At 38.5% G+C, this 25,894-nt stretch overlaps 1 protein-coding gene across 3 annotated transcripts in view; it reads right to left on the bottom strand.

Moving 5' to 3' along the window:
• Positions 1-25,894, bottom strand: part of LOC117954524 (zinc finger protein GLIS1) — a 36,188-nt gene that overhangs the window by 4,431 nt on the left and 5,863 nt on the right. For 2 of the 3 annotated variants that reach the window (XM_034888401.1, XM_034888403.1), the window contains exons 2-6: positions 14,683-15,815; positions 9,302-9,463; positions 5,261-5,374; positions 3,472-3,580; positions 2,321-2,471 (exon numbers count right to left, since the gene is read on the bottom strand). In XM_034888401.1, coding sequence (XP_034744292.1) covers positions 2,321-2,471; positions 3,472-3,580; positions 5,261-5,374; positions 9,302-9,463; positions 14,683-15,576 — 1,430 coding nt within the window. In that variant the 5' untranslated portion in view covers positions 15,577-15,815. The remainder of the gene's footprint in view (positions 1-2,320; positions 2,472-3,471; positions 3,581-5,260; positions 5,375-9,301; positions 9,464-14,682; positions 15,816-25,894) is intronic. The other variant, XM_034888402.1, reaches the window with a different exon arrangement.

The following is a 25,894-nucleotide window of genomic DNA, read 5'->3' as shown; positions in this document are numbered from 1 at the left end:
CTTAGAGAAACTAGAGAACACTTATTGCAAGTTATTGCGTGTTAGAGATTCAGTAAATACAAAAATAAGTGGAGACTGTGGAAAACATTTCAGTTAAAGCGTCTATTTGGATCCTATGTCAGTCGGAGCTTCTGCAAAGTAAACTTCATTACTTCTCTTTCCTTCAAAATTGTATAATAGTGTTTCAGTGTGAGAGCCATCCTGGTTAGTGGGCCTGCGTCTGATGCAGACGCTGCGGCACAAAGCCAATCCAGCTCTCCCAGACCGCAAAACACACAAACACTGCACATCCCCAATACTCGCTGATGGACAAGCCTTAGCGCGAGCCTCGGAATCCCTCGAGGATTAAGTAATTAAAAGAAGTCAAAATAGTTCGTCTCAGCCAGAGTAAACACACACCTGGCTATGAGGTCAGAGCCTGATGCTGTGAAGCACAGATAATTTACTTTCACGTGTTTAATGTCTCGCTAAGTCATTTGGGGGGAAAACAAGTGCTTGTCTGGTATTGGCTTTGGCGGACCGTCGTGTACAGCGGGCACCAGTGGGATTGTATGACATCCTCAGTGTCTATAAAGAGACGTCAATGGACAGATTGTGCAGAGCTTCATGGAAGCTCTGGCTGCAGACTATGAGAGATTCTGCAATAAGGAGGATTTTGTTTAGAAAAGAAAACCCCATCTCAACACCTCTACTAAGACCTAAACATTGAAAAACAACACTTGGAAACATTGGACAAATGTAGGTACAACGTGTGTATTTCCACTTTGGAAATTATTTATTCTTCAACTTAAAAGAACTTTAAATTGAAATTGGTTAGTTTAAAACCTTTACATGATTATCTCAATATATGTCCATGGGAAACCCTTTACAAACTGCTTTTTTCAATTAGTGTGTTTTTTTAATCATCATTATGTGTAAAAAAAACAGCATTTTCAAAAACATCCTCAGCCATCATAGATTTTTAACCAGAATTGTTTTTATTAAGTGCAATACTAATACTACTAATAGTAACATTACTTACATAAAACCGTTTTGTTTTTTTCATGATATGTGGCTGTAAGCTTTAAAAATCAGATGAAAGCTTTAAAAAAAAAAAAACTGTTTTTTCTAACTGTCTTTCCCAAGGTCAATAACAAACCTTCAGGCTCAAGGTTATAGGTTTGCATTTGTGTTCAGAGAGAACAACCCATCTTAACTCATCTGCCAAGACCTAAAGCCAACTTGAACGCTTTGTGGAAATACCAGACAATTTCATGGGAAACTATGTGCATTGTGTGTGAAGATTTTATATCACTTATTAAACCACCAAAAATGTTATTTTGGCCCGTATCAATTCTCTTTTATTAGATAGACTGCCATTGTTGTTAGTGTTGTGCCAATAAAAGTTAGTTTAAGGGAAATTCTTCAATGTCCAATGATTTGAGGCCATATAGTCCAGAAACTGCTGACTTCAGCTGTATCTACTTTTACACTGGGCTAGACAACATTTGTCTCAGTTTACAGTACACATACGTTCTGCGGCCTCCAACTACCCAATCAGTGTAACCACAAAGCCATAACTCCATCTCTGGTGATAATGTCTCTGGTTTATTTAAGAATGCCCAAGCTCACATCAGCGAGGCAAAGAAAAGTCACATCACAACAGGGATTTGATGGCGTCCATCTATTCGAGGTTTAGCATAGCAAAATTTGGAACAGTTTAGAAACCTTAAACCGTTAAAAAATGCTTTAGTACACACCAGATCCACCAAACGAATAAAAGACTTGCACAGAGGAGCAGAAGATCGGGTCAGTTTTCACTATTTTTATCTTTCATAGAAAAAAGCTGAGGATAAAAACTGCCAAATGCAAAGGGAATCCAATTCAGTTCCATTGTAATGGGCTGGCAGCAGAAGTCCCTGCAGCAGATAACTCAGATCCTTGCCAGACACCACCAGGGGTAAGAGGGAAATTGGATGAACCAACCATTTAAGTTTGCCTCTGGGTACATCACTAGTACAGTAGTAGTAAAATACTTTGTTTTCAAAGAAATAAAGCAATTTCATTTCCAAATGCATGACAGTGGGAACATAAAACAGATATTTCTTTGACATTTACTGTTTAACAGCTGCATCATTTTTCTTAACTTCACTCCATGAAGAAATAAAAACAGCTACTCACGAGCAAGGTACGTAACATTTATTGGCAAGTTGTACAAAGTTTCAAGAAGCACTGATGAGGTACCCCATGTGTTTACCGTTTATTTAACAAACAAATAATTGACTTTAGAGCTGCAGCATATTTAACGTCATTAATCTACTTGCATTAGTCTTATACTCACCCCTCTCGAATCCTCCCTGCGCTTGTAATTGAAGATATTGGGCTGTTGGCGTTTCCCTCCAAGCTTCGATACCTCGAGCAGGTGTTTGCTGATGGAGGGAGAAACTCCAAATTTGTCCGATTGTGGACAGAGCTGCTGTCTGAGTACGCACCTGAAAGGGAGACATAGATTCATTAAGGTTGCTAAGCAGTTAGCTGCTTAGCTAACGGCTAAGCAGCTAACTGCTCACACACATGACAGATGAGCTGTGGATAATCCTGTACGGTAAGAGTAGTTTGGCATGTTTTTATGGACATTTTAATATTTTCCTCACAGTTAATGTCAAGTTTTTTGTAACAGTTCAAATCCAAGCTGACTACAGCAGCCGCTCCCTGCAAATAATCAAGATACAAACTTTCCAGAGACACATTTCCAACCTATTTTTTTAATTAGTAAAAACATTTCTTGGTGCCCATTTAAATCTGTAACATTAACACCAACAGGCTTTCAACACAGCTGAGGATGATCGCATACAGGATGTAACCATACACCCAGCATACGTACAGCAATGTACTAAACATGCAAAGGTATACACACATAACAGTCCCGAAAGAAACATTTGGTCCTTTGTGATAAGGAGAAAGTCCTCTTGGGACATTTTTAAAATTACACACTGACATGCTTGTTTCACCCTGAAAAAACATAGCTGGTAGTGTGCCGTTTAAGGCTTTTCCCTCAAAGTGTTCTGGGTAAAACTGAAAGTAGTCTGAAGTAATAGACATGGACAGGTCCCCTGGACACTCTCCCCTCTCTTTTGCCAACTGAGCCTCAGTGTACCTGACAGCTTCTTGATCCCGGTTCAGCCATTGAAAGGGAAAGAAAAAGAGCTTGGCTGGAAAACCGGTTTGGAGAAGCTGAGGGACGGACGGGGAGAGGGCCAACTTGCCCGCAGTCAGTGCCCGGTAATTGGACAAGGTAAACACTGGCATGATGAGCTATCATCGAAGGAATGGGAGAGGAAAAGGAGCAAATGAGGCCATGGGAGAAAATAAAAGAGACAGCTTAACAGCCTAGGTGTTTGGGAAATTACCCTTTTCTTTGTTTTTACTAATTTCCAAATAGATGTTGGAGACTAAATACAGATTTCCATTTGATTTTACTACCGTTTCTACCTGTGAAGTCATCTAGGCTGGGTAAAGGTGAACCGCTTCCTTGGTGGAGATGTTTCCTTGCCAGACAGTCGCTCAATATGTCCGATTCCAGCATTGTGTGCACCTGAACCTGTCAAACAGACCAAATGCAGATGTTCATAGATGTACTGTATATCGTGGTGCATTTAGTATCATGTTTTTACGTTGGTGAGCATGTGCTGATGCCTGCCTGCATGTAGGGATGAGAGTAATTATGTTAAAGCTGCAGCTTACTTGTCTTCCAATTGTGTTTTCCTGTTGACCAACACAGCTCCCATGGAGCTAAGCTTTGAAATGATTCCCTTCTCTTTTGATTACATACAGTAGATCAATTGAAAACAGGGAGATTTCTGCAGCCAGTCTTTACTGTGCCTTTTTCACAGAGATGATGATTGAACCAGATGACTGGTTTTTGTTACGTCTTGTGATCCAGCTTCTTGAGGCAGAAAATCCAGAAATCTTGTTAGGCAATCTTATTCCAAGATGTTCTAACAGAGTTAAGGCAAGACAATTTACTTTATTATCCAGCGTTAACAGAGGATCCCCCAGGACTTTCCATAACAACTTATGGACAGCTCCGGGACTTGCTGAGAAGCTCGCGAAGGACACCCAGGAACCACAAGAGAGGTATGAATAATCAGCAAAAAATGTGCGCCCAAACCAGTGTTTATGAAGATACAAACTTCAATAGCTATGACGCATCAGCTGAAAGAAATGTATAACCGTGAGCAGCTTATGAAGTGCATGTTTAATATTTCAAAGTCCTCTTTAGCCCCACAGGGTTTATTGCAGTGCAAGGCGTGTTAGCCATGTCACAACTTACAAGCACACGTGTTTCTGTTTAAACCAAACAAGGCATGGGAATACACACAAAACCCCAGTGTCACTCAGGTCCATAGAAAACAAACAAGGCCCAGATAACATTGAACAATAGGCTCCCTATTCTGACTTCCAGAGAGTATTTGTAATACTTAGTATGGTTGTATTTTATCCTACTGAGTCATAAACATGCTTACTCTCTCCTCCTGTTGCTCTCCATCTCTTTCCCCCAGAAACATGCAGAGACAGGGTGCTACCTAGGACCTCTGTACCTATAGTATCTGTTTGGAGAAATGACACTGAAGTTGACTTTATACCCATTTTTTTTAATATACTGTATATAGACAGTATATATCTTTAAATTAGACCATTTCAATACAAAGTCATGAATTGTGGTTTTCATGTTGAATTATACTTGCCATGGTAGAAAAATAATTCTGAAATAGTATTAGCATCTTACTAACACTTCACTGTAACCAAGATTAGTAAACATCAGCTCAATAATTTACGGTGAAAATCTGGATGGAAATGGATCTGATATCCATACAATATAAAATTTGAATCAAACTAAATAGAATTTCATTATCAATCAGAGATCTAGGAGCAAGATGACTTGATGTCAAATAATAAAGAAAGACTTTAAGTGGGCTTCGTGGTGTCATAGCGGTTAAGGACCCTGACCATGTAACCACAATGCCAGTGGTTTGAGTCTAGCGGTGTACCTTTGTTGGACATCATTCTCCACTGTCCCTGTCCAATGACAGCATAACAAATACCACTAAAAGTAATAATAAAAAGAACAGTTTACATGAACCCCTCTTATTAATATCCTTGCCACATTTGATCTAATCTAGTTTTAGAAACACAGGGGGGTTTTATTGAAGATGTTAGTGATCAGTATTCTGCCCTCAGCTAAATGTCTAACATGTAAGAACACAACTGCTTTTGTTACCTTGACCTCCCTCTCCTGAAGGCCTTTGGCTGAATGAGCTTTGACGTGCTTTCGTAGCGAGCTGGGATCGGTGTAGCGTTTGGTGCATCCTGGGATCTGACAGGCATACGGCTTCTGTGAATGAACCATGACAAGAAGAAGAAAAGAGAAGTGAGGGAAAAAAAAAAAACAAGGAGATAAAACTATGAGAGAATGGAGAAGGCAATACTGTGGAGTACTCTGAAGTTTGTTTTCATATTTAAAAAAAATATAATCGGACACATAACATATCCTAAACATGACACTTTCTGTGGACACTTGAAAAACGTGCCACCAAACTAACAATTCGTCAAATAAATAGAGTAGAGTAAAAAGTATGAAGTAGCATGAAATGGAAGTTACATACAAGTACCTAAATATTGTATTTTATTACAGTACTTGAGTAAAAGTTCTTAGTTACTTTCCACCACTGGACATATTAGTACAGACCGAACCCTCTATTCTTTAAATATACTTTCTATCAAGATTCACACAAATTCAGGGCTTTGTAAATCAGGTTCCAACATTCAACATATGGTATGGTTTATGGATATGATGTCAAACACAAAATAGAATTGTGTTTAGAAATAATAATTCAAGTTTAGTTGAGTCACATCCGGATGGTTTACAGGTGTGATGTTGTTTACTGTATTCCTGTGTATTATACAGTACATGCTAACATTCAGGATAAATGAGGTAACTTAACTTGACATCTGTACAAACAGAGAGTGGAAGGAGACAAAGATTATGTCAACATTTTATATAACGCACTCCTCAACTGAAAATGGAGCATATTTACCTTTCAACTGCAGGCTTAAGGAGAGGAAGAGAGAGGAGAAATAAGAGGAACAGTGCAGATAGACGTCCTCCTGTTCAGCCATACATTCACTTTTACAAGGTAACCTTTAGATTATCATCTACCTGCAATCAGTGTAAACATAAAAAGACCATTTATTTTAGCATGTAATTTCTAGATATAGCAAACCCTTCAGGGCAAAGGCTCAAAGGTCATTTAAAAAAAAAAAAAGACACTATAATAAATATCACGGAAGATGCTTTGAAGTTTCTGCTCTTGGAGACTCTTGTGTCGCCTGTATTTCACAATCTCATTGAGTTGTAAATTTAAGTGAGCAAATGAGCTCATTTCAATGAATGTAATTCATTACAGGTTTTCCCCCTGTCACTGCAGAGTATTTCGCCAGGTGGATTGAATTAAGTTTTCATGAAAACACATGTACATTATTTAGTTGAATGTACCAAACTTTGAGCATCACAAGTCAAAAATAATGGCCTACTTAGTGGTGCACATTTTCTTTCTTTTTTATTGTTTGTTTGCTTCTTTAGTTGTTTTTTTTTTAAATCCCAAAGTTTTTGTTTGTATTTATCTAAAGACAGAAATACATTTCAGATGTGCAATTACTCTGCAACAGATCTGGCATCAGAGAAAGTGCTCCTCCTTAGAGCCTGACGTTACATGCTGGCAATATCCTGCTGTTATGAAACTGTTTCTAAACAATATTCCCTGGGTGGTGAAAGGGATAATGAAGTGTTACACTCTAACTGTCTTTCTATGCTTAGCCATTGCATGCATAGTGGTTGTTATGTCAGCTGCTTCAGGACATAAATTGATAAATATATCCATCAGTGTGCAATTACTTTAAATTAAATTATACAAATATTGAAAAATACAAGTCGACAGGACAGATTAAACAAAGCTTTCCTGTGTAATGTTGCAATTCAAGACTTTACGAGTGAAATGCTTCAAGTGATAAAGGAGTCAAAGTCAAACAGAACAAAAACTAAAGTCAGCGTTTCATTTGCTGTTTTGATTGGTCACTTATCAATATATCAATACACGGAAGCGTGGTGTTGCCACGGCAGAAAACAAAACAAGTTATCAGTATCACGCTATTACGTGAAAAGATTATTGTAATCACAAATGTTTTTCACGTAATAACAAAACATTTTCACATTATTTAGTCATACAAACTTATCAAGTTTAATCTATCATGTTACACAAAAAGTTGAATGTCAATATTGACCATTTATTCTTATAATGCTATACTTTTCATGTTAAAATCAATAAAGTTTTAAAAATGCACTAGGTGACAAATCATGCAGAAACTGGAGTGAGGTGGTTGTTTATACTGATTAAAATTTTTTTTTTAAAGACAAGCAAGACTGTCAGGTTATGTAAGCTGCAAATTTGAGTTAAGAGCAGTCGGCATGAGACTGACTTCATTTTGGAAACAAATCTTCCATAGCATGATTGTTATTTATACCATTAGTAACCCAATACAAGATATTTAGTCAAACTTAAATAACTTATATTGACACCAGTCTTTTCTTGGCTAGTTATTATACCATATTCAGCAAGAATTTACATTCAGACAGTTCTAGGACACATCTGGGGCTCCAAGATGGCGCCAGATAGGCCTGATCCTTGTTTTGTGACGCAACTGCAAAGCCGCTATTAGCCAGCGTGAAACCACAAAAAGGAGAAAATAACTTTCTCCTCTTGTTGTAACAACACTGGAGTGCAAGACACAGCTCCATCTCACCAGTGTAATAACAGCTCTGATTTTCTGGATTATTGTTAAATCCTCATTGCTTGTCAGCAGGAGTAAAAATAACTGTGGTTTTTAGAATAAATCCACAGCAGGTATGTAGTTTCACAATCCAAAAGAATGTTCTGTGCTGTATGCACAAAGAGCAGGAAAGAGGGAGGCAGTGGCACTTTAAATTAAAGTGAAACCCATGTACCAACAAATTTTATAGATCACAAAGAAATCTGTGTAAAGCCTACAGGAGTGAGCTTTTATGTGCTACAGCTCATTTTAGACATGGAATACCGGTACGTACGTTGCTTCATCTACATGTTAAAGTGACGGCTTATTGTCATTCAGTCATAGATGAGTTTTACGTGATTTTTCCCAGTGACTTGATGCAAAAAGTGATGGGAAGGATTCCAATCCATCACTTAAAAGAGCACTACACCAATTTAGCACTGTACCAAAGTAACCAAATCGATGCAACAGAACCAGAGACATTTGTCCTATTGAATCCACACATTTGTCAACACCTGGTGCCTACATTACCCTCAATGCAACTCGACTGCTGACACAAAATCTTCAAAATGTCTCATTACTACTACTGTAAGATAAACGTAGCGGAGCAAAAGGTTCAATATTTGTCTTTGAAATGCAATGAGATGGAAGTATAAAACACCTTAAAATAGAAATACAAGTACCTAAAAATTTAGTTTAATCCATTTGGATTTCAAGGAAGAAGAAGAAGAGTGTTTTCTGTTTTCTCTCAGGTTGCATCAATGGTGGATTTCATAACTTCTTTTACCGCAGAAGCCCTAATTTATTAATATTTTTTTGAAGATTATGTTTTGGGGCTTTTTCCCTTTTCTTAAGGTGTCAGTGGATAGACATGAAAGGCAGAGAGAGATGGGGGTTAACATGCAGCAAAGGGCTGCAGGTTGAATTTGAACCCAGGGTGCTGCAGTACACAGCCAACATGGCTGCCCTCAGATTGAAGCCTTAATCTATGACCAACCCCTGATACATCGTCCTGTCAGTTTAATAATTTAAAGTTATTAGATGGAATATTCTGCTGTCTGTTTTCTAAAGCAGAAGATGTTAAGCTGAGACTCTCAATTTCATTCCTTAAATGCTCCACTGTGGAATGTTAAGCTCTTTGATTTTGATATTCACTCATCAATGCAGTTGGCATGAATCGTAGCTTGTTGCCAAAAGCTATGGTTCTGAATGAAAAAAATTGCAACCTTGGGATTTGAGGAGACCCCAAGTTTTTTTTAAAAGTTCTTTTATTTAAAATTCTGCTAAAACCCTGCTTAATTTCTAATGAAACTGTTTTCGGTCACTGTAACATGAAATGCAGTATCGCTGACTAAGGATGTATTATACATACATATTATACATAAACTAGCATGGTAAAATAAAGTGCTTTAAAAATGTAGAGTGCCCTCTGAAAGACGTATAGTGTGTTACTCACCGTGTCCAGATGTGTGCGCTGGTGTTTTGCCCGGTCACTAGAGTTGCTGAAGGCCTTGAGACAGCCAGGATGCTGGCAGATGTACGGTTTCTCTCCTGTGTGGCTCCTCAGGTGGATCTTCAGGTTCTCCAGACGTGAAAACGCCTTGGAGCAGCCCTCAAACTGACAAGGAAAATATAAACAAATGGGTTTTACTACAACCTGACACATCCATCATTTGAATATAGTGACATCTAATATTAAAAGGTTTTCTTAGGTAAGAGTAGGAGGCAGCTTAAAGGCAAGTTAGGTCAGGACTATGAAGTATTATTATGAGGCCCAGAACATTTATAACCCCACCGCCACTGGTTAGCTGGGCTTTGATAGGTCAAAATAATACAAATTCTGGGCTTCCATAGGAACGTTCACCCAACTTTTAGCACATTTTACTGTGTATTGACAACTATCATTAACGCATATTTAGTATGTAATTGTAGACTACAGAACAATTTAACCAGGGACAAAATGTAACATTGAATTGTAAATGCTATTGGCTCTTGAAGTAATTTAAATTAATTTTATCTCAGTTCAGAAAACCAAGAGGACTTAAAACATCAGATAATTTGTCTTCTTACACAAATCGTAAGCAAATCTCTTCTGCACCTTTAAAAGTATGTTAGCCTACAACAAACTCGTAATAAAAATCACATAACAGAAGAGTGATGTTGAAGTCTGATCCAACAGAAATATCTAGTAAAGAGGTAATATACCATAACTTAAATTCATACGTTTTAGGCTGTTAATATAAACTTCAGGTAATGGCCTATTCCCAAATAGCAAATTGGAACAAAACCACACACATGCAGGCACGCACGCAACCACAAAAGAGGTAGGTTCCACTAAAAGCGTTTCTTTTGGGCTTGAGCCAGACAAGAAGGAAATATCAGCAGGCTTCACACTGCAGGCGGTAAACTAAAGCTTTATAACTTCACTGTGTCACATTCAGTCTCAAATCTCAGACTTAAAATGTTTTCATACGGCATGCAAGTAAAACTTTAAATGGAAATATGGTTGAAAACCTCAGGAAGAGGTGATTCAAAAATTGATGAATTCACTTTATGAATTTTTTTGAATGTGTTTTGATGTTTCAATCTTTAATTGAGATACAATTAAATGCCATCTACTAACAAAGAGGATGATAAAGAATAACTCAAGATAAATGCCTTGTATACTTTAGGGACAATTCAAAAAACAATTTAATTCAGGTACAGTGTTGTTTCTGAAAAGGATTTATACCGTTTTGCTAACAAGTCTTCAAATGAGATCCAGGTCCGACTGAATTACATGAATAAAACCTTTCATTCTTTTTAAACTAATCCAGAAGAAAATTTGGAAAAGGTTTTTCTACCCAAAATTCATTCCAGGGGTTTTATTAGGTCTTGCTAATGAGACAGTAAATGTCAGTCACCTCGTTTAGTTTAATAAGTCTGTATATAAAAACACTACATCATGCTGATTAATTAGTCCAAAGCTTGAAACTGCCTTGACAAAAAAAAGGAAAAGAAAATAAGAAACCCATTCAAAAAAGACCACTGACTGAAATATTAACGCTTAAATGCATAAGAATACACAGCTTCAGTATTAGCACACAGATACCTGAGGAAACTGAGGCCATACAGCAACAAGTTGAAAATGTTGCAGGTTTATGAACTTAGCAGACAAACCTAAACACATTCATTTAAGTTGTTTGAAAGGAGGAAAGACTTCAAGCTCCTTAATCTTGCTTGTCAGTTTACCCTATGGCTACTGTAACATTTTTTTTAAATATAATTCAAACGAATGTAACCTCAGCCTTATGAATATCTATTGCTCTTAAATAGAAACAGATTCCTAAAGTCTTAAGTCATAACAGCATGTGCATGTACAGTATAGTGTCTCTATTGCTAAAAGAAAAAAAGTTTCCTTTAATTTTTTACATGAAAATTGGTAGAGGAAAACATATTCTAAGAAGGTGTACATTAATATATACTCTGTCAGACATTTTAAAGTGCCCATATTATGAAAACGCATACAAACTTGAAAAAAAAACTACTGTTTTGAGTGAGATACAGGTTTCTGAATGTGTCCTGCCTTCAGTAAACGGATGAGCTGTTCAAAATCTGCACGGCTTTCTACGACACTAGCTGAGACGAGGTGGCTAACCGTAGCATGCTAGCGCTTTTATGCTAGCTCGTTGTCAATGGCAAAGCACTGCTACAACCCACACTAGTTCACCATAATCTACAAAAGAACTACTTCCATGTCCCTATTCTGCAAGTATTCCACAAGTGCACCCTTCTTTAGAAGAAGTCTCTCAGCTAATCCTGTGCTGTACTGATCAAAGTAGGAAAAACAGTTAGCTAGCTGTTATTATTACCTAGCTACAGCCTAAACAAAGACCCAAACAAACAGGGTGAAAAGAGGTTCTGCAGCAATGTGTGGTACAACAACGTGTGGTACTTTGAAAGTTAAACCATGTCTATTCTGGTACAACCTCAAACTACAATTATGAACCTGAAAATGAGAATAATATGGGCGCTTTAAAGAGGTTTTGATTTATCTTGCCTTTACATTTAGTTTAATTGTTAAAATCCTTACTGTCATTTGTTATGCTTCCCATTTTAATTTTTGGATGTATTACTGTGTACACAGGATTAAAGGCTGGGAATAATAAACAACAAATCCCATGAAAATCCCATGTTTGGACAGATGTGAGTCCATCTGTCAAAACTATCTGACCTATGGTGTCGGGCTCTGAGCTCCAAGCCCATTGGGTTCTATGGAGATGTCTTATTTCACTTACTTTTTTTTTTTTTTTTAAATGGGTCACAAGTGATTCCTTTTTTAAAAAAGCCTAGTGATTTCCTAAAACAGCTGGCCACTAGTTTTAGCAAACAATACTCAGACAGGATGGATACTGCATTTTTTGGGGACCATCTTCAGCTGCGGATTAAAAGCTGCGTCAGTGAGTATTTTCTATAGGTATTTTTGGCAGAGGGTCGGCCAATATTAAACATCAAAATATGTAGTTTGTAACCGCCCTTGGGATTGATACATAGATGATCGGCAGGATGACATCATTTGTCTGTGTCTTCCAAAACCCTTACCAATCACTGGTAAAAAAAAAAAAAATCACTATGATGTGACAACACCATGGTTATGGTTTGGTTAGGTTTAGGCACAAAATAACTTGGCTAGGTATGGTTTTGGTTAAAATTACTTCTTGGTTAAGGTTATGAGAGCTTCTTTTTCATGGAGATAATAGTAAACAGTTAACGGTAGAGGACGATCGTGGACATGTTTTAAGAAACTCAACGTCGACAGTCGGTTGGAAACGAGAAACAAACAACAACCTTTCGTGTTAAAGGCAAACATTTTGTTGACCCATTCAACCACATCAACCTTTTTCACTCTATAACAACGTCAATATACCTGCCATAATAACTATGGCTGCTGAAGGACTTAAACATTTAAACATTTATCGTTGTTTTGGAGCACTTACTGAAACAACTGATGCTGTCATTTTTCTTTCGAGGTCATTCTTGTCTATGTACGTGGGACTGACTCATAACAAACTTTAGTTCTTTGTAATAAAGTAAACCTGTCAAACAGTGCAGGCTGTATATCTGCTTTCCATTTTTTTGACAACAATGGAGGTCTATGGCACAGATTATTTTATATATATATATATATATATATATAGTATGTATGTATATATGTGTGTGTGTGTGTGTGTGTGTGTGTAAGGTTTGGCTACACAGACAATACTTTTTATAGGATTTTAGTTAGTTTTGGTCTTTAAATGAGATTTGTTGACATTAGGTAAAGACATCCTATAATTGCATTGATACATGAATGTCATTTTGGCACAATAAATTATGGAGGATGACTCTACCCTGTTGGATTTAAAAATGCTTTTGGAACTCGTGTTTAATCGTGCATGAGTAACAGCTGTCTGATCTGAGACTTGACATAACGAGCTGGTGAATGAGGCTGAATTCATTAACACACACTGACTACATTCATGTGAGAGATTCATTTTTCCATTGCTACACTAGGTATGACTTAATTTACATGTTTTGGCATGAGTGCTAAATGAAAAAAAATACATTATTCATGTGTGGGTTTTCATTTTATTAATCTCTTTGCAGGCGACCCTTCACAATAATGTATTTACAAGCTGGCAGCATATTTTATCATTTTAATGAACTAATTCACTTAAGTGAAGATTTCTGAATGACTTATTAATCAGAGTCTCAGGTTGATGACAGCGAAAGAGTTGTTGGGGAAAAACGGAGAGAGTTACTCACTCTCGGGGACAGGGATTTGGCGCCGAACTGAAGGTCATCATGGGACAGACGTGTTCAAGTAGCAAAAGTTGTGTTTCAGAAAATGACTCATGATGGAAGTGATGCTCTGCTGGAGCTCAAACACAACTGTTGTTATGGTCAATGCAGAAACCTCAGTGTATGTGTTTATGTTTATGAAGACAAGAGACTTCAAAAGGCAGGAACAAGTTTCTTAATGGGAACAGATTTTTCGCAGGAATTACTGATTTCTCAGTTTAATACATCACTACTTAATAACTATGAATTAATTGCATTTGTCAGAATAATTACAGGGCGATCAGCAGGTTTTTGGATGCTCAGTTCTACAGACACATCTTCCATTCATTCGACACTGCCATGTTTCTTCCTCTGGCATGCATGAGTAAGGGAAAACCTGTCGTAAGGAGAGGAAACCGTTGGATAATCTCTCTGTCTAACAGACTCTCGATCATCAGCAGCAGAGTAAAGTTGAGACGTACACAAGTTAATGCCTTTCAAAACCTGTTAACCTCTAAACGGCCCATTTCAAAATTTTGATGGACAAAAATATGGTACATCAGTGTTGGTGAAGCTGCGTTGCAGAGGTTGGCAGTTTGATAGGCTTGCATTGCCAGACCTTTCTCCGCAGCGCTGTGGAGGAGGATCTGGCTAGACCACACAGCACTCTGGGGCCGCAAAGAGCCTGGTGCCGCTGCAAAATAGCCTCAGGAATGAACCTGTTTTGGTGGAACACGTGTACGTTCAAAAGTGTCTGTTGTTGTGCAACAGAAAACTCAAATTCAACAGATAGTCTAGCTAGCTGTCTGGATTTCCTTTGCTAATGTCTGAGGAGCAGTTATTCACAATCCTCAAGTCAACCATAATCCTCATTAATCGATCGGCGTTCCAACACATAAAAAGAAGGACATACTGCAACGGAGCAATCCCGGAAGTGGAAGGTCGTGGATATAGACTAGCAGTTTGATTATTCCAAACACATTTCTCTATAGCACCTATAGTGGTCAGTTATACTCCTCAGGGCATAAACAAACTCACCATGCATTTATTGGGTTTTTCTCCAGAGTGGACCCTCATGTGGATGAGCAGCTTATAGCGAGCATTGAAGGGTTTGTAGCGTCGCACGCAGCCGGACCAGAAACAGGAAAACTCTTCCCCTTTGCGTTGGTCGATGTGCACCTTCTCGATGTGCCTCACCAGCTCCTCCTGGCTGCTGTAAGTGGCACTACAGTCGATCCAATGGCATGGCTGGTCCTGTTGGTCCACTGTGGGGTTGTGGCCTATGGGTCCGTTAAGCCTTGGGTAATTAAGTGAGGTGCTGTCCTGACCTTGGAGGGCCTGGTCCACATAAAACAGCTCCCCTTGCTGGTTGTTAACTTGAAATGGTTCCCTCTTACATGCCGAGAAATCATCTGCAGGCTCTTGCTTTATTGAGTGACACTCCTCCTGTATCTTTTGTTGTAGATTCGAAGTCTTGTTGCCACCAGGTGCATCAGAAAGAGGCAAGGAAGAGGTAAAAAATAAAGCTGATGAAGAGGAGGAAGAGGAAAGAGAGGAGGGTGGCGAGCCAAAAGGGGGCGAAGTGGCACGGCTAGTGAGCACATAGGATAAAGAGAGGGAGGGCTGGGGGTAACAGCTATACTTTTCGGTGTTGTTTTTAGGGTCTGTGTGCGCTGAGTCTTCCATAGGCTTTTCTATGTGGGATCCAACGGTCTTACAGCTGAGCAGGGAAGTGAGGTCCCGGCCCAGCGAGGACAGGGACAGGGAAGACCTTGGAAGACAGCACACACCCTGACCACCTGAAGGTATGGAGGACTGACAAAAGCCACCAGAAGATAGTGGCGCCTGAAGGTCTTCCGCATCCTCAAACACACTTCCAAAACCAGGAAGAGTTAGCTGGACGTCTGGAGGTCCGAGGTCAGGGGGCCACATCCTGGCCCCCCACTCGCTGACTTACACCAAGAGATCCTTCAGTAAAATTGTTGAGGCCGATTCTCCTGGAGCAACTTTAGGAATCCATTGGAGGGAAACCAATCTCCAGCATCTTTCAGTTCTCAAATGTAATCAAATTAGGTTCATTTTCAGCTGCTGGCATCTTCTCAAGCCCAGCATGTGTAATCTTCTGTCATTTGTTCCAAGCTGCTGCGTGGTCAGTCATCTCTCATGCTGCGCTGTTGGAGAAAGAAACCAAACCCACATGAGTCATCTTGAAAGACAAACACAACTACAAAACACTTTCTGAAACATATCACATAACAGCATTAAGAACCAGCGGGGGAAGAAATACCCATCTTTACTTAAGTAAATGTACCAATATAAAAATGTAAACAATTCTCCATTACACTAAACGTTCTTGATTCAAAATCCGATTTATGTTCAAAGACAGAAGTATTATTACAAAAGGCTACAGTGCAGTACTTCAGTAAATGCAAGTAACACATTCCACCACTGTTGTGAACTACTATTAGCTAGACTCAGAATTTGCTTAATGCAATGTTGCAAAGCTATGATTCAGGTGCTGTGACAAAAAGCGTTGAAACATCAGCAACTCTGTGTTCAATCATTAACAAATGGACCAAGGTGACCAGCAGAGAAGGTCCCAGATGAAGTAAAACCAAAACAAACAGCTTGTCTGACCTTCTTGTCAGCAGGCTTCAATCAAACAGCTCTGACTCTGTCGCTGCAGTGAGTGTATATTTGGTTTCCTTTGAGCTGCTGTAACAGTCGGGGCTGATTCATCCCTTCAGGCATTAAGGCCACCCTTGTAGCAAACAACCAGGCGTTGTGTAGCGGCCGATTGCCTGGAACCTTGTCCAGATGCTTGTTAACAGAGGACGAGTAATGGACCACATCTCTCTGCTAGCTAGTCCTGCAGGACAGGGAGACTGGAAAATAGTGGGTGAAACAGAAGTTTCCCCACCCTGGTCACATATACAGTAGCTCTACTGTGCAATAGTCCTAGAGTGTTTATTAGAAATAGTTCCAGTATCTTCTGCCATCCGCCAGATAATGATGATCTAATTTACAGGATCCTCCGACATGTGTATTTAGTCATCGGAAAGATTCAATGGGATGGATATTATATGAGCCAGAAACCAGACAAAGCTAAGATGATGAGTAAGTTCACTTCAGTAGTTATATTAGCTGACGAAGAAGTCACTAAGTGTAGGTTCATGCCCAACGTTTCCTGGTATAGTCTGGTTTACGGTTTTATGATTCTTCCCGTAAAGCGCTGGAGTTCCCCCCCACCAGAGTCATGTAGCAGAGCAGTCATGGGAACTGTGGTTGATTCTTAATTAGAGAGGTTGCGATGTGTCCGTGTGTCAACAAGTTGAACAGGATCATTGATTCTATTGTAGCATAAGTGGTTTGGTATGTTTGGAACTTTGCAAAATTGCGACATAGTACCTGTTGATCAACATTAGAGTTTTTATCTAGTTCCATTATATGATTTTAAGGCCATGTTAAAATGCCATGTAATTCAAGAATGCAACTGCCTCATGTGACCTGTTCCTTTCCTCTATGTGTAATTTTGACTATGCTTTATTTTTATTTAAATTGTAACTGGTGTGCTGTCTTGGTCTAGGTCTCCCTTGGAAAAGAGATTTCAATCTCAAGGGACTTTCTGGTTAGAGGTTTAATAAAAAATAAAATAGAGTTTTTGAGGCCAGACACTGTGATTTCAAATGCAAACAAAACATTAAATTCACCCCAATCAAACATTTGATAAATGATAATGATCTTTCACTGGTGCTTTTCAGCACCAAACCAAGACTTGTGTAAACATCCACTAAGCCATAAAACCATGTGAATCCAATTGAAATACAGCAACAAATATAGCAAAACAGAGATTTTATTTTAGCAGTGTCTGTTCACAAACCACTTTGGTCCTGATCCAGAAAGAAGAGTTGGACAGTAAAACTAAGAAAAGTGTCCCACAAAGCCTCAACTGAGCCAGCAAACCTTATAAAATAGCAGGCTCATCTCATGTGGTGTCTTTTAAAGACTCACTTGCTGAGGTTAGCTAAACACAGCTGTGGCATTTTAGGACAAGCAAATTCGTACTTGTCTCAACAATAAGTACTTTGGTTCTTGAATTACAAACTTATTTTGTGCTTTTTCATTCAAGTTAAACATGGGAAAAAGATCCTTATTGAAGAGAGAGATGTCAACACAACAAAATCCAGTTTCCTAATCCTATCTTTCCTGAAATACCTTTGATGGTATTATACAAGGCGTCAGAGTGGATAGGCAGGCACCAAGCGGCAACTTTTGGGCCTGAAAAGTGAAGCTAATAAGGTGCCTTAAACCTGCATTCTATAGCATTTCCAGCAGGGGGCGACTCCCCAGTCTCCAAAAAAGTAGTCTACTGGGGTAAAGTCCGATGGGGGAAATTCCCTTATTTCTCACTTGATTTATTACCATAAGAAATAATTTATTACGTGTTTACGGCCAAAATTGCTAGTTTTAAGTCTTTGTCAATACAGCATGATAGGGATGTGGCAACAGGCCAACCTGTCAATCAGAACATAGGCTTAACAATGTGTATCCATGGCACCAAATACATTGAAATAGTTGTGAACTTGTTTTGGGGTGTTGTCCATGTTTTCTTCTTAAACTTTGACCCCTCACTGTGTTTCCAATTAAAAGTTAATTGGAAAACTGTTCACCTAGAAGTGTTTTGTTCTGCATTCAGCCAGCCAAGCTAGCTAGCTAGCACTGTCTGGTAACTTAAGAGAAATTTTGACAATTTTCAACATGCTGCTGGATGATTTACGTCACAAGGGTAGAAAATTGACGACTTTAGCATTTAGCTTAGTGCAGCGCAATGAAACCATACACAACACTGGCTTAGATGTGTCACCCTCCGCAGCTCCACCCTTTTGTCGAAATATGTTCACTTCCAGCTCCAAAATACCAAGATGGTGACGGCCAAAATGCAATCTCCTGGCTATAAAATGGCGGTCCACACCCAGTGGGTGACATCACAGATTACACGTCCATTATTTTACAGTCTACGGTTGACACCGGGTCCTGCATCAATACAAATATGTGGCAAATATGTCAGAGAACAGTTATCAGTTCTCAGATGCATGTGACCTCCATTCCACTGTAAAAATCTGAATTTAATTACATTATTTATTTATTCATTTGACTTCTTATAACTAGACCAAATGTCTGAGAACGTTTTATGGATACAACAGTGGGAATTATTGTCAGTCTGACCACAAAAAAAGCTGGTACCTGCTACCCAGCTTTTAAAGCTACACCAATCAACATTTCTTAGAGTTGACAACGGATCAAATTACTTTGTAATGTGACAGTTGTTGCTTGTAGTGACAAATGGGAATAGATGATAATACCTGTTTTGTTCACAGCTTGTTCCCTTGGCACCACATGGCCAAAAAAAAACAGCAATAACAAAATAAGTTAATGCTAAGTACCTCTGGATTTGGCACCTAGAAATAAAAAATAAATACAAAAATTCTAATGTTTTAAAGAACAATTATAAAGGGTGTTCTGGAACAGTTAGTATACAAAACATTTGAGTTTTGTGCATTTTGTATTTTCAAATGTAGGGAAGGGCATTGCAAATGAGCTTAGGCTATAAATGCTGTCGTATGTTGGCCCAAGTCATATGCCTGTTCCTGTGCAAATAAACAAAGATTTTTTTGGTAATCTATTCTGCCAGGACATTCACACCACCTTCCTGTATGTAATCAGATATGGCTTTATGCATGCATGTAAAGTTGTTTTTTCATTTCTTTTGAGCAGGGAGTAACTAGCATTTTATTCAGTATATTATTCTCCTAACTACTAATAACAGAACCACTAAGACATATGGAATTAGCATCATGTGTTCCTAGGTACTGATTTGCAATCCTTATGTTGCTTTTTATTACATTTCTACATAAATCATATGGGATATAATGTATTTGAGAAGGATTTAAAGAAATACATGGGGATACATTTTGTGGGTCGAAATACTCACAGTTGCCGTATATTTCAGGTTAGGACAATATGTTTGCAAGAGAATAAACTCTCATAAACGTGGCTGGCTGACCATTAAAGAAAACATGTGAATTATGTAGCTAGTTTCACAACTGTCGCTAGTGTTTTTTATAAATGACACGAGAGACCGGTTTCCCTGTAACAGAAAAAGTTGGCTGGAGGGTGAGAGTTTACACTTCTCTAAATAATTTGTGCCTCAGGATCTCCGTTATCAAAACAGGTTAATCCTGTGAAACCAATTTTGTGGTCTATAAGTGTGCAAATAAATCACAATTTACTATCTTCTTTCTGGTCATTAATCTTCATTTATCCCGAGGAAATTGAGTTAGCACAGCCATCTGCTTTACATTCATACACACATTCACAGTTTTCTACTGTGCAGGTGGAGATTAAAAGCGAGAGTAGACGAGTATTACTTACTCATTTTCCCCAGCCACAATTTTTCAAACATTTCAGGTAAACAAACCTTATGGATAGAATTCCACTTCTCAAAGCTTTAGGGCAACCGCTGCTTCCCCTGCCTCCACACTCTTTATAACACTCTCAATATCAAATATCAAGCAACAGCTTTATTAGCATCACAAATTTTCTCACTACCCACCTCAGTCTCCAACAAGCACTTGAATTACAATCATAAGTCTGTCTACAAAATGCAGACATATACTTACATCTTAATTTAAGCCCAACTGATATATCTCGGTATGGGAAATAAAATCTGCCAATTTTAGCTTATTACAGATATGTTTAACAGCTAAATTGTTAAACCTGGTTATGGGGACCAAGATATTTAAGGCATTCCTATTAAAATCGTATATCTTCAACAACAACAAAAATACAGTCCAATATGTATTTTTTATTTATTTTACACTCAGTACTAGCCTCAAAAGTCTGTTGTGATGACGTTGCACTTACTGTTGATTTGGACAAACCAATGTATTGTAATGTAATGTCAAAATACAATAATCTACACACTATACAATATATCTGTAGCTGTGTCCCATACAGTTTTCATGAACTACACAGAAAGTGTTAAACCACACAGACTTTCAGGCCCTCTTGACCCTCCTCAACAGCAATGCTTTTTTTGTTTTCATCCACCACTACTGATGAGGCTTTTTATACAGACAATCTTTTTTTTTTATAGAAATTGGTAGGAAATCCCTGCACATTTAGTTTACCTTATCCTTATCTCCATCCGAAGACACAACTCTGAATAGCCTACATTAATCTATATGGCATGACTCAAAAAGAAAGTTGCTTCATGGTCCAAGAAGTAATGCAAAGAAAAGATAAACGTCATCTTTTCAAATCAAACACATGAGTTGGGAGCACAATCCCGCCCTCTCGGGGATGAACAGCTGGATTTTCTGTTATAAGATATAGACAGGAGTTTGTTCTTCCAAGACAGGCTGTGCTTTTTAGGTAATATGCATAACAGCCGTGCAAAATGTTCTGTTTTTGTCTCGTCTTCGACTACTATAAAGATATCACAGAAACAATAGCTGTCAAACCCCTTCAGCGGAGAAACCTAAACAAGAGGGTCATGAGGTGGAGCCTCCCCTGGACTGAGTACAAAGTCATTCATGTGACTAATGCTGAGAACGGACTGAAGATAAAACATAGGTTTTTGCATTAAGACTGAAGGACCTGTGAAGCTGAGTTTCACATAAAAGCTCTTTTTTGAATGAGAACTTAACGTTGACCTCGAGTGCAAACAGGAAGTCAAACACCTGTGGACAGTAAGGTCACTCCAATGCCCAGGTGTTCCAGGAGTCTGAAGACATTAACATCACTCATAAGGGTTCTGCATGTTGCCACCTCGTTTCTGGACATGACTTGGTGTTCCAGTCTGATTTCTGTATCCAAGTCTATAGAAAAAGGTGCCGGTGACAAGTTTTCCAGAAATTCCAAGACATACAAAGCAAAAGTCTCTGCACCATCTAAGTGAATTTTCAGAAACTGCCGCAATCCCCTTTCAATGGCTGATTCCAATGCAACTAAGTCATGTCTAAATTTTAAGGCTTTTTGCAAAGTCCAGGTGACAAAACCACTGATGACTGTGGAAAAAAACAGCTTGAAAATGAAGGGAGGAATGTAAAACCACCATAAGACCCCAAACAGAGCAGGGGATTACTCTTCCATCCCTGCCTATATCGATAATCCAGCTGGAAGAGACAGACATGATGTAGAAGGGGAAGGCGAAAGATATTTTCTTCTGAGTAATTCCCGCTGAACAATAAGCCACAAATAGAAAGATTCAATCGAGGGACATAGCACATAACCTCAACGTTTACATGTTGGTATTGTTGGCAATCTAACTTATCTTATCCAAATCAAACCTTAACCCTAATATGTACAAAACATATGTTATATACCATAGTTTGGGGTTTTATAATGCATGTGTGTAAAATAATTATAATCTCTGTAACAAAGAAAATAGTCATTATACCAAATGTTTCATACTCAGTGGTGATTAAAATGTATTCAGAAATAGCCTTAAACTAATAGATTTGCCAAATAAATCATGTAACATTGTATTAAGCTACATAGTAGTACAGCAGTCACTTTTAAAAATAAAAAAGTATTGCTATCTTTTTGATATTAATGATTCTGGGTCTGGCATTACTTGGTATAATTTGTGGTATCCCTCAGCTCAATATATTAGCAATGTCCTGAAGCATGCACACATCCCAGAAGTGTTTTAACCCTGCTTGACCTCAAGTCATGTACGAGATCAATGTGTCTACACTCTGCTGAAGACTTTGTAAAATTCAGTGTCTGCGCTGGTAAAATCTCCTCAGTTATTTTGATCAATGTGATCATTTGTATCATTGATGTGTGAACACTCCCAATTTTATAATACTGCAGGCTACTTTGTTTTTTTTTGCCAGAAAGAATTCTTTGGCCCTTTCCAGATTTTGAGAGGCAGTTTGGGTCAATGTAAAATCAGTGGGAGCAGGTCAATAATAGTCTCCTGTTGCACAAAATAAAATGTGTTTTTGGATCAGAAATCATGAATGTCATCTTTGCAAGAGGCTTGAATTTCTGGTAACTTTAGACACAGAGATCCTCCTGGGGCTCTTCTTCTACTCTAAATAACACTTTTAGACATGTGAAATCTATCGTATCCAAGATTAGGAACTTGTTCTTATTGTTTACTTTTACAGGATGTTCTTCCTTAAATGTTTTACACTAGTATTGATTGTTTAAAACATGCCTGTTCGGAACGGACCAGTTTGTGGGCCTGTTGTACTGCTGCTTGCAGCTTTCTCAAGAATCGCTCATCTCATCAACTTCACACTAATAATGAACTTTATTGGGACCTGAGCAATACTACTGCCAAGCTATAGCTCTGTCACATTCCTAAGTCACAGCAACTTACGGTCATAACCATCGGTGAAATCCACTCTGGTTTACAGGGAAAAAAAACACCAAGAACAGACGGCCATTTGGCAAAATAGTCAATTGCCTGTTTTCTGAATGGTAAAAGCCCAAACAGCTATACATTTTAGCTGAGTTTAGTTTATGTTAGACCCATTATAACCAGCAGCATCAGCCATTATTGTAAATAATACATAAAGTAATACTAAATCTGTGATGGTAGATGGATTTTGTTACCTTTGGAAAAAGTCATGCTAGTTGTTTCTCTCTGTTTCCAGTCAAATGCAGATCTAAGCTAACAATCTAACTCTTGGCAAGACAGAAAATATACGTATTTTCCAAAATATCTCACTTTTCTTACAAATAAGACTTAAGTACTCCTAACAAATAAATATAACCATAACACTAAAGTGCAGGAAATTAGTTATAAGTGCCGGATATGTGAATGTTTCTTAATTCTTGGGTTGGTGTTAACACAGGTTCTCTCATAGTTCTGTCTCAGCATCCGCAATAGTGCAGTCTTCAAACAAAATCCCATTTCCTACACAAACAACTTTTGATTATTTCTAAACTGAAGCCAAATAGTGGGTGTGGATCTCTCCCTCTTCCTTCATCAGTGCTCACCTATCCCTCCATGCTCTCCTCATGGCAGACGTAAACATTTACTAGCAGGTGTGCATCTGTGAGAAACTTTGACTGAGCGCAGATGGCAGGAAATTCCAGTGAAATGACAGTCCCTCAGTCCAAACCACAAGACAGTGTGAGCAGAGTCCGTGAAGCAGATACAGCAGGGCCAACAGCAGCAGCGCCTAAGGACTCGACAGCCTGCCAACGTCTTGAAATAGAAGCAGCGTGACAGATGTCTGTTAGAACTCTCCTGCAAAGGGTTGAGTTTGGTGTGGTGGGTACTAACTAAAGATGGTCTGAAACCATTTTTTGCTTCCAGATACCTATTCTGTTACCTGAACTTGCGTACAACGCCACATAACTTTTTTTTACTATACAGTTTGACAGTCAGTTAAACAGGAAAAGAACAGAAACTACTTCAACGTGGATTTTCTTTAGGGCTTTATTACCTGGTCTCGGATTGGTGCATTATCTCCAGTACTTCCCGATACCAATACCAGCGTTTTAGACAGTATCTCTAGTACTAACAGACTTATACGTGCCTTTTAAAACAAATTTTGGGTGGTATTTGGTCTGTGGAAACTTATGAAAATAGATTATGTTTTGCATTTAACAGATTTTCATCGAGCAATGTTCAGATCAGGCAGGACTATATCAAGCAACACTTTCCAGCTTTTCATGCAGCCTATCATATGATGTCACGGGAGAATTCATTTTTCACAACTAGCAGACAGGAGTGTAGTAGGGAGGGGAATAGTGGAACCAAAGGCCCTGATTTTTGTAGATTCTAAAAAAGTTAAATTTACATTTTAGTTCCTATTAAACATTTCTACCCTTGTTTCCAACAGGACCTCTGAATCCTTTAAAACACTCAAAAACTTTGAAATGTAAATGCGTATTTCCTCTGGGAGCGGATGAAACGAGGAAAGTTATATGAAGGCTACATCTGCTTTGCTGATTCTGCGAGGCGTCATTAATCTTGACAGATCTCTTTAATTTAACTGCGCTATTTGTTATGCTTGTGTGTTAGTTTTAGGTTGTTCCCAGTAATAATATTTAAACTTTATTGCAACAACTCCCTTTACATGGCCCTCTCTTTAGTGTAAGCATCCCAACACTAACTCATGTAAAAACAGTAGCCTACATTATGTTGCTACTGACTGTGTAAGGCATATACTTTTAAGTGTACATAATCATGTTCTTATTTTGTAGGAGTATTCCTCTTGTTTGTTGAGTTTATTTACCAATATGTATAGTTTGCTGCTGTTGCACTGATTTAATTGAACTGCTGCAAATTTAACCTCCCACTTAAGACATCATGGGAAAAAAACTAATTAGTTTTATTGTGTTTTCGTTTTTAAAAGCTGCGTGTCTTCTTCTCCAAACCGTAAACTTTTCTAGAACAAAAAACTTCATTAGGTAGGATGAAGAGGTTTATCAAACTGTCTTAGAACGCACAGGTGCATATCCATCTTAAAGCTGTGTTAATCAATTATTTTTATTATGTTATATTAATACTGAATAATATATATAATATATTAAAATGTAAATGACTGTCCTAATTTCTTTTTTACTAACTCTTAAGTTTGTTTTTATCTAGTTTATCACTAACTCTCTTGTCATGTCAGATCTTTCTTTCCTCTTCATCATGCCTGGCTATCAGTTTAGTTCCCCCTCCTCACCTGCAGCCCATTCCCTCATTAGTCCTTCAGCATTCAGCAAAAATATGAGCATGTACAATACTCAATACTTGGTTGGAGCTCCTTTTGCCTCAATTACTGCATTAATGCGGCGTGGCATGGAGTCAATGAGCTTCTGGCACTGCTCAGGTGTTATGAGAGCCCAGGTTGCTCTGATAGTGGCCTTCAACTCTTCTGCGTTTTTGGGTCTGGCATTCTGCATCTTCCTTTTCACAATACCCCACAGATTTTCTATGGGGCTAAGGTCAGGGGAGTTGGCTGGCCAATTTAGAACAGAAATACCATGGTCCGTAAACCAGGCACGGGTAGATTTTGCGCTGTGTGCAGGCGCCAAGTCCTGTTGGAACCTGAAATCTCCATCTCCATAGAGCAGGTCAGCAGCAGGAAGCATGAAGTGCTCTAAAACTTGCTGGTAGACGGCTGCGTTGACCCTGGATCTCAGGAAACCAGCAGACCGACACCAGCAGATGACATGGCACCCCAAACCATCACTGATGGTGGAAACTTTACACTAGACTTCAGGCAACGTG

This window comes from Etheostoma cragini, chromosome 12, assembly GCF_013103735.1.
Source record: "Etheostoma cragini isolate CJK2018 chromosome 12, CSU_Ecrag_1.0, whole genome shotgun sequence".
Classification (NCBI taxonomy): domain Eukaryota; kingdom Metazoa; phylum Chordata; class Actinopteri; order Perciformes; family Percidae; genus Etheostoma; species Etheostoma cragini.
The sequence above is the reverse complement of the archived record's forward strand: the minus strand, read 5'-3'. Positions and strand labels throughout refer to the sequence as shown.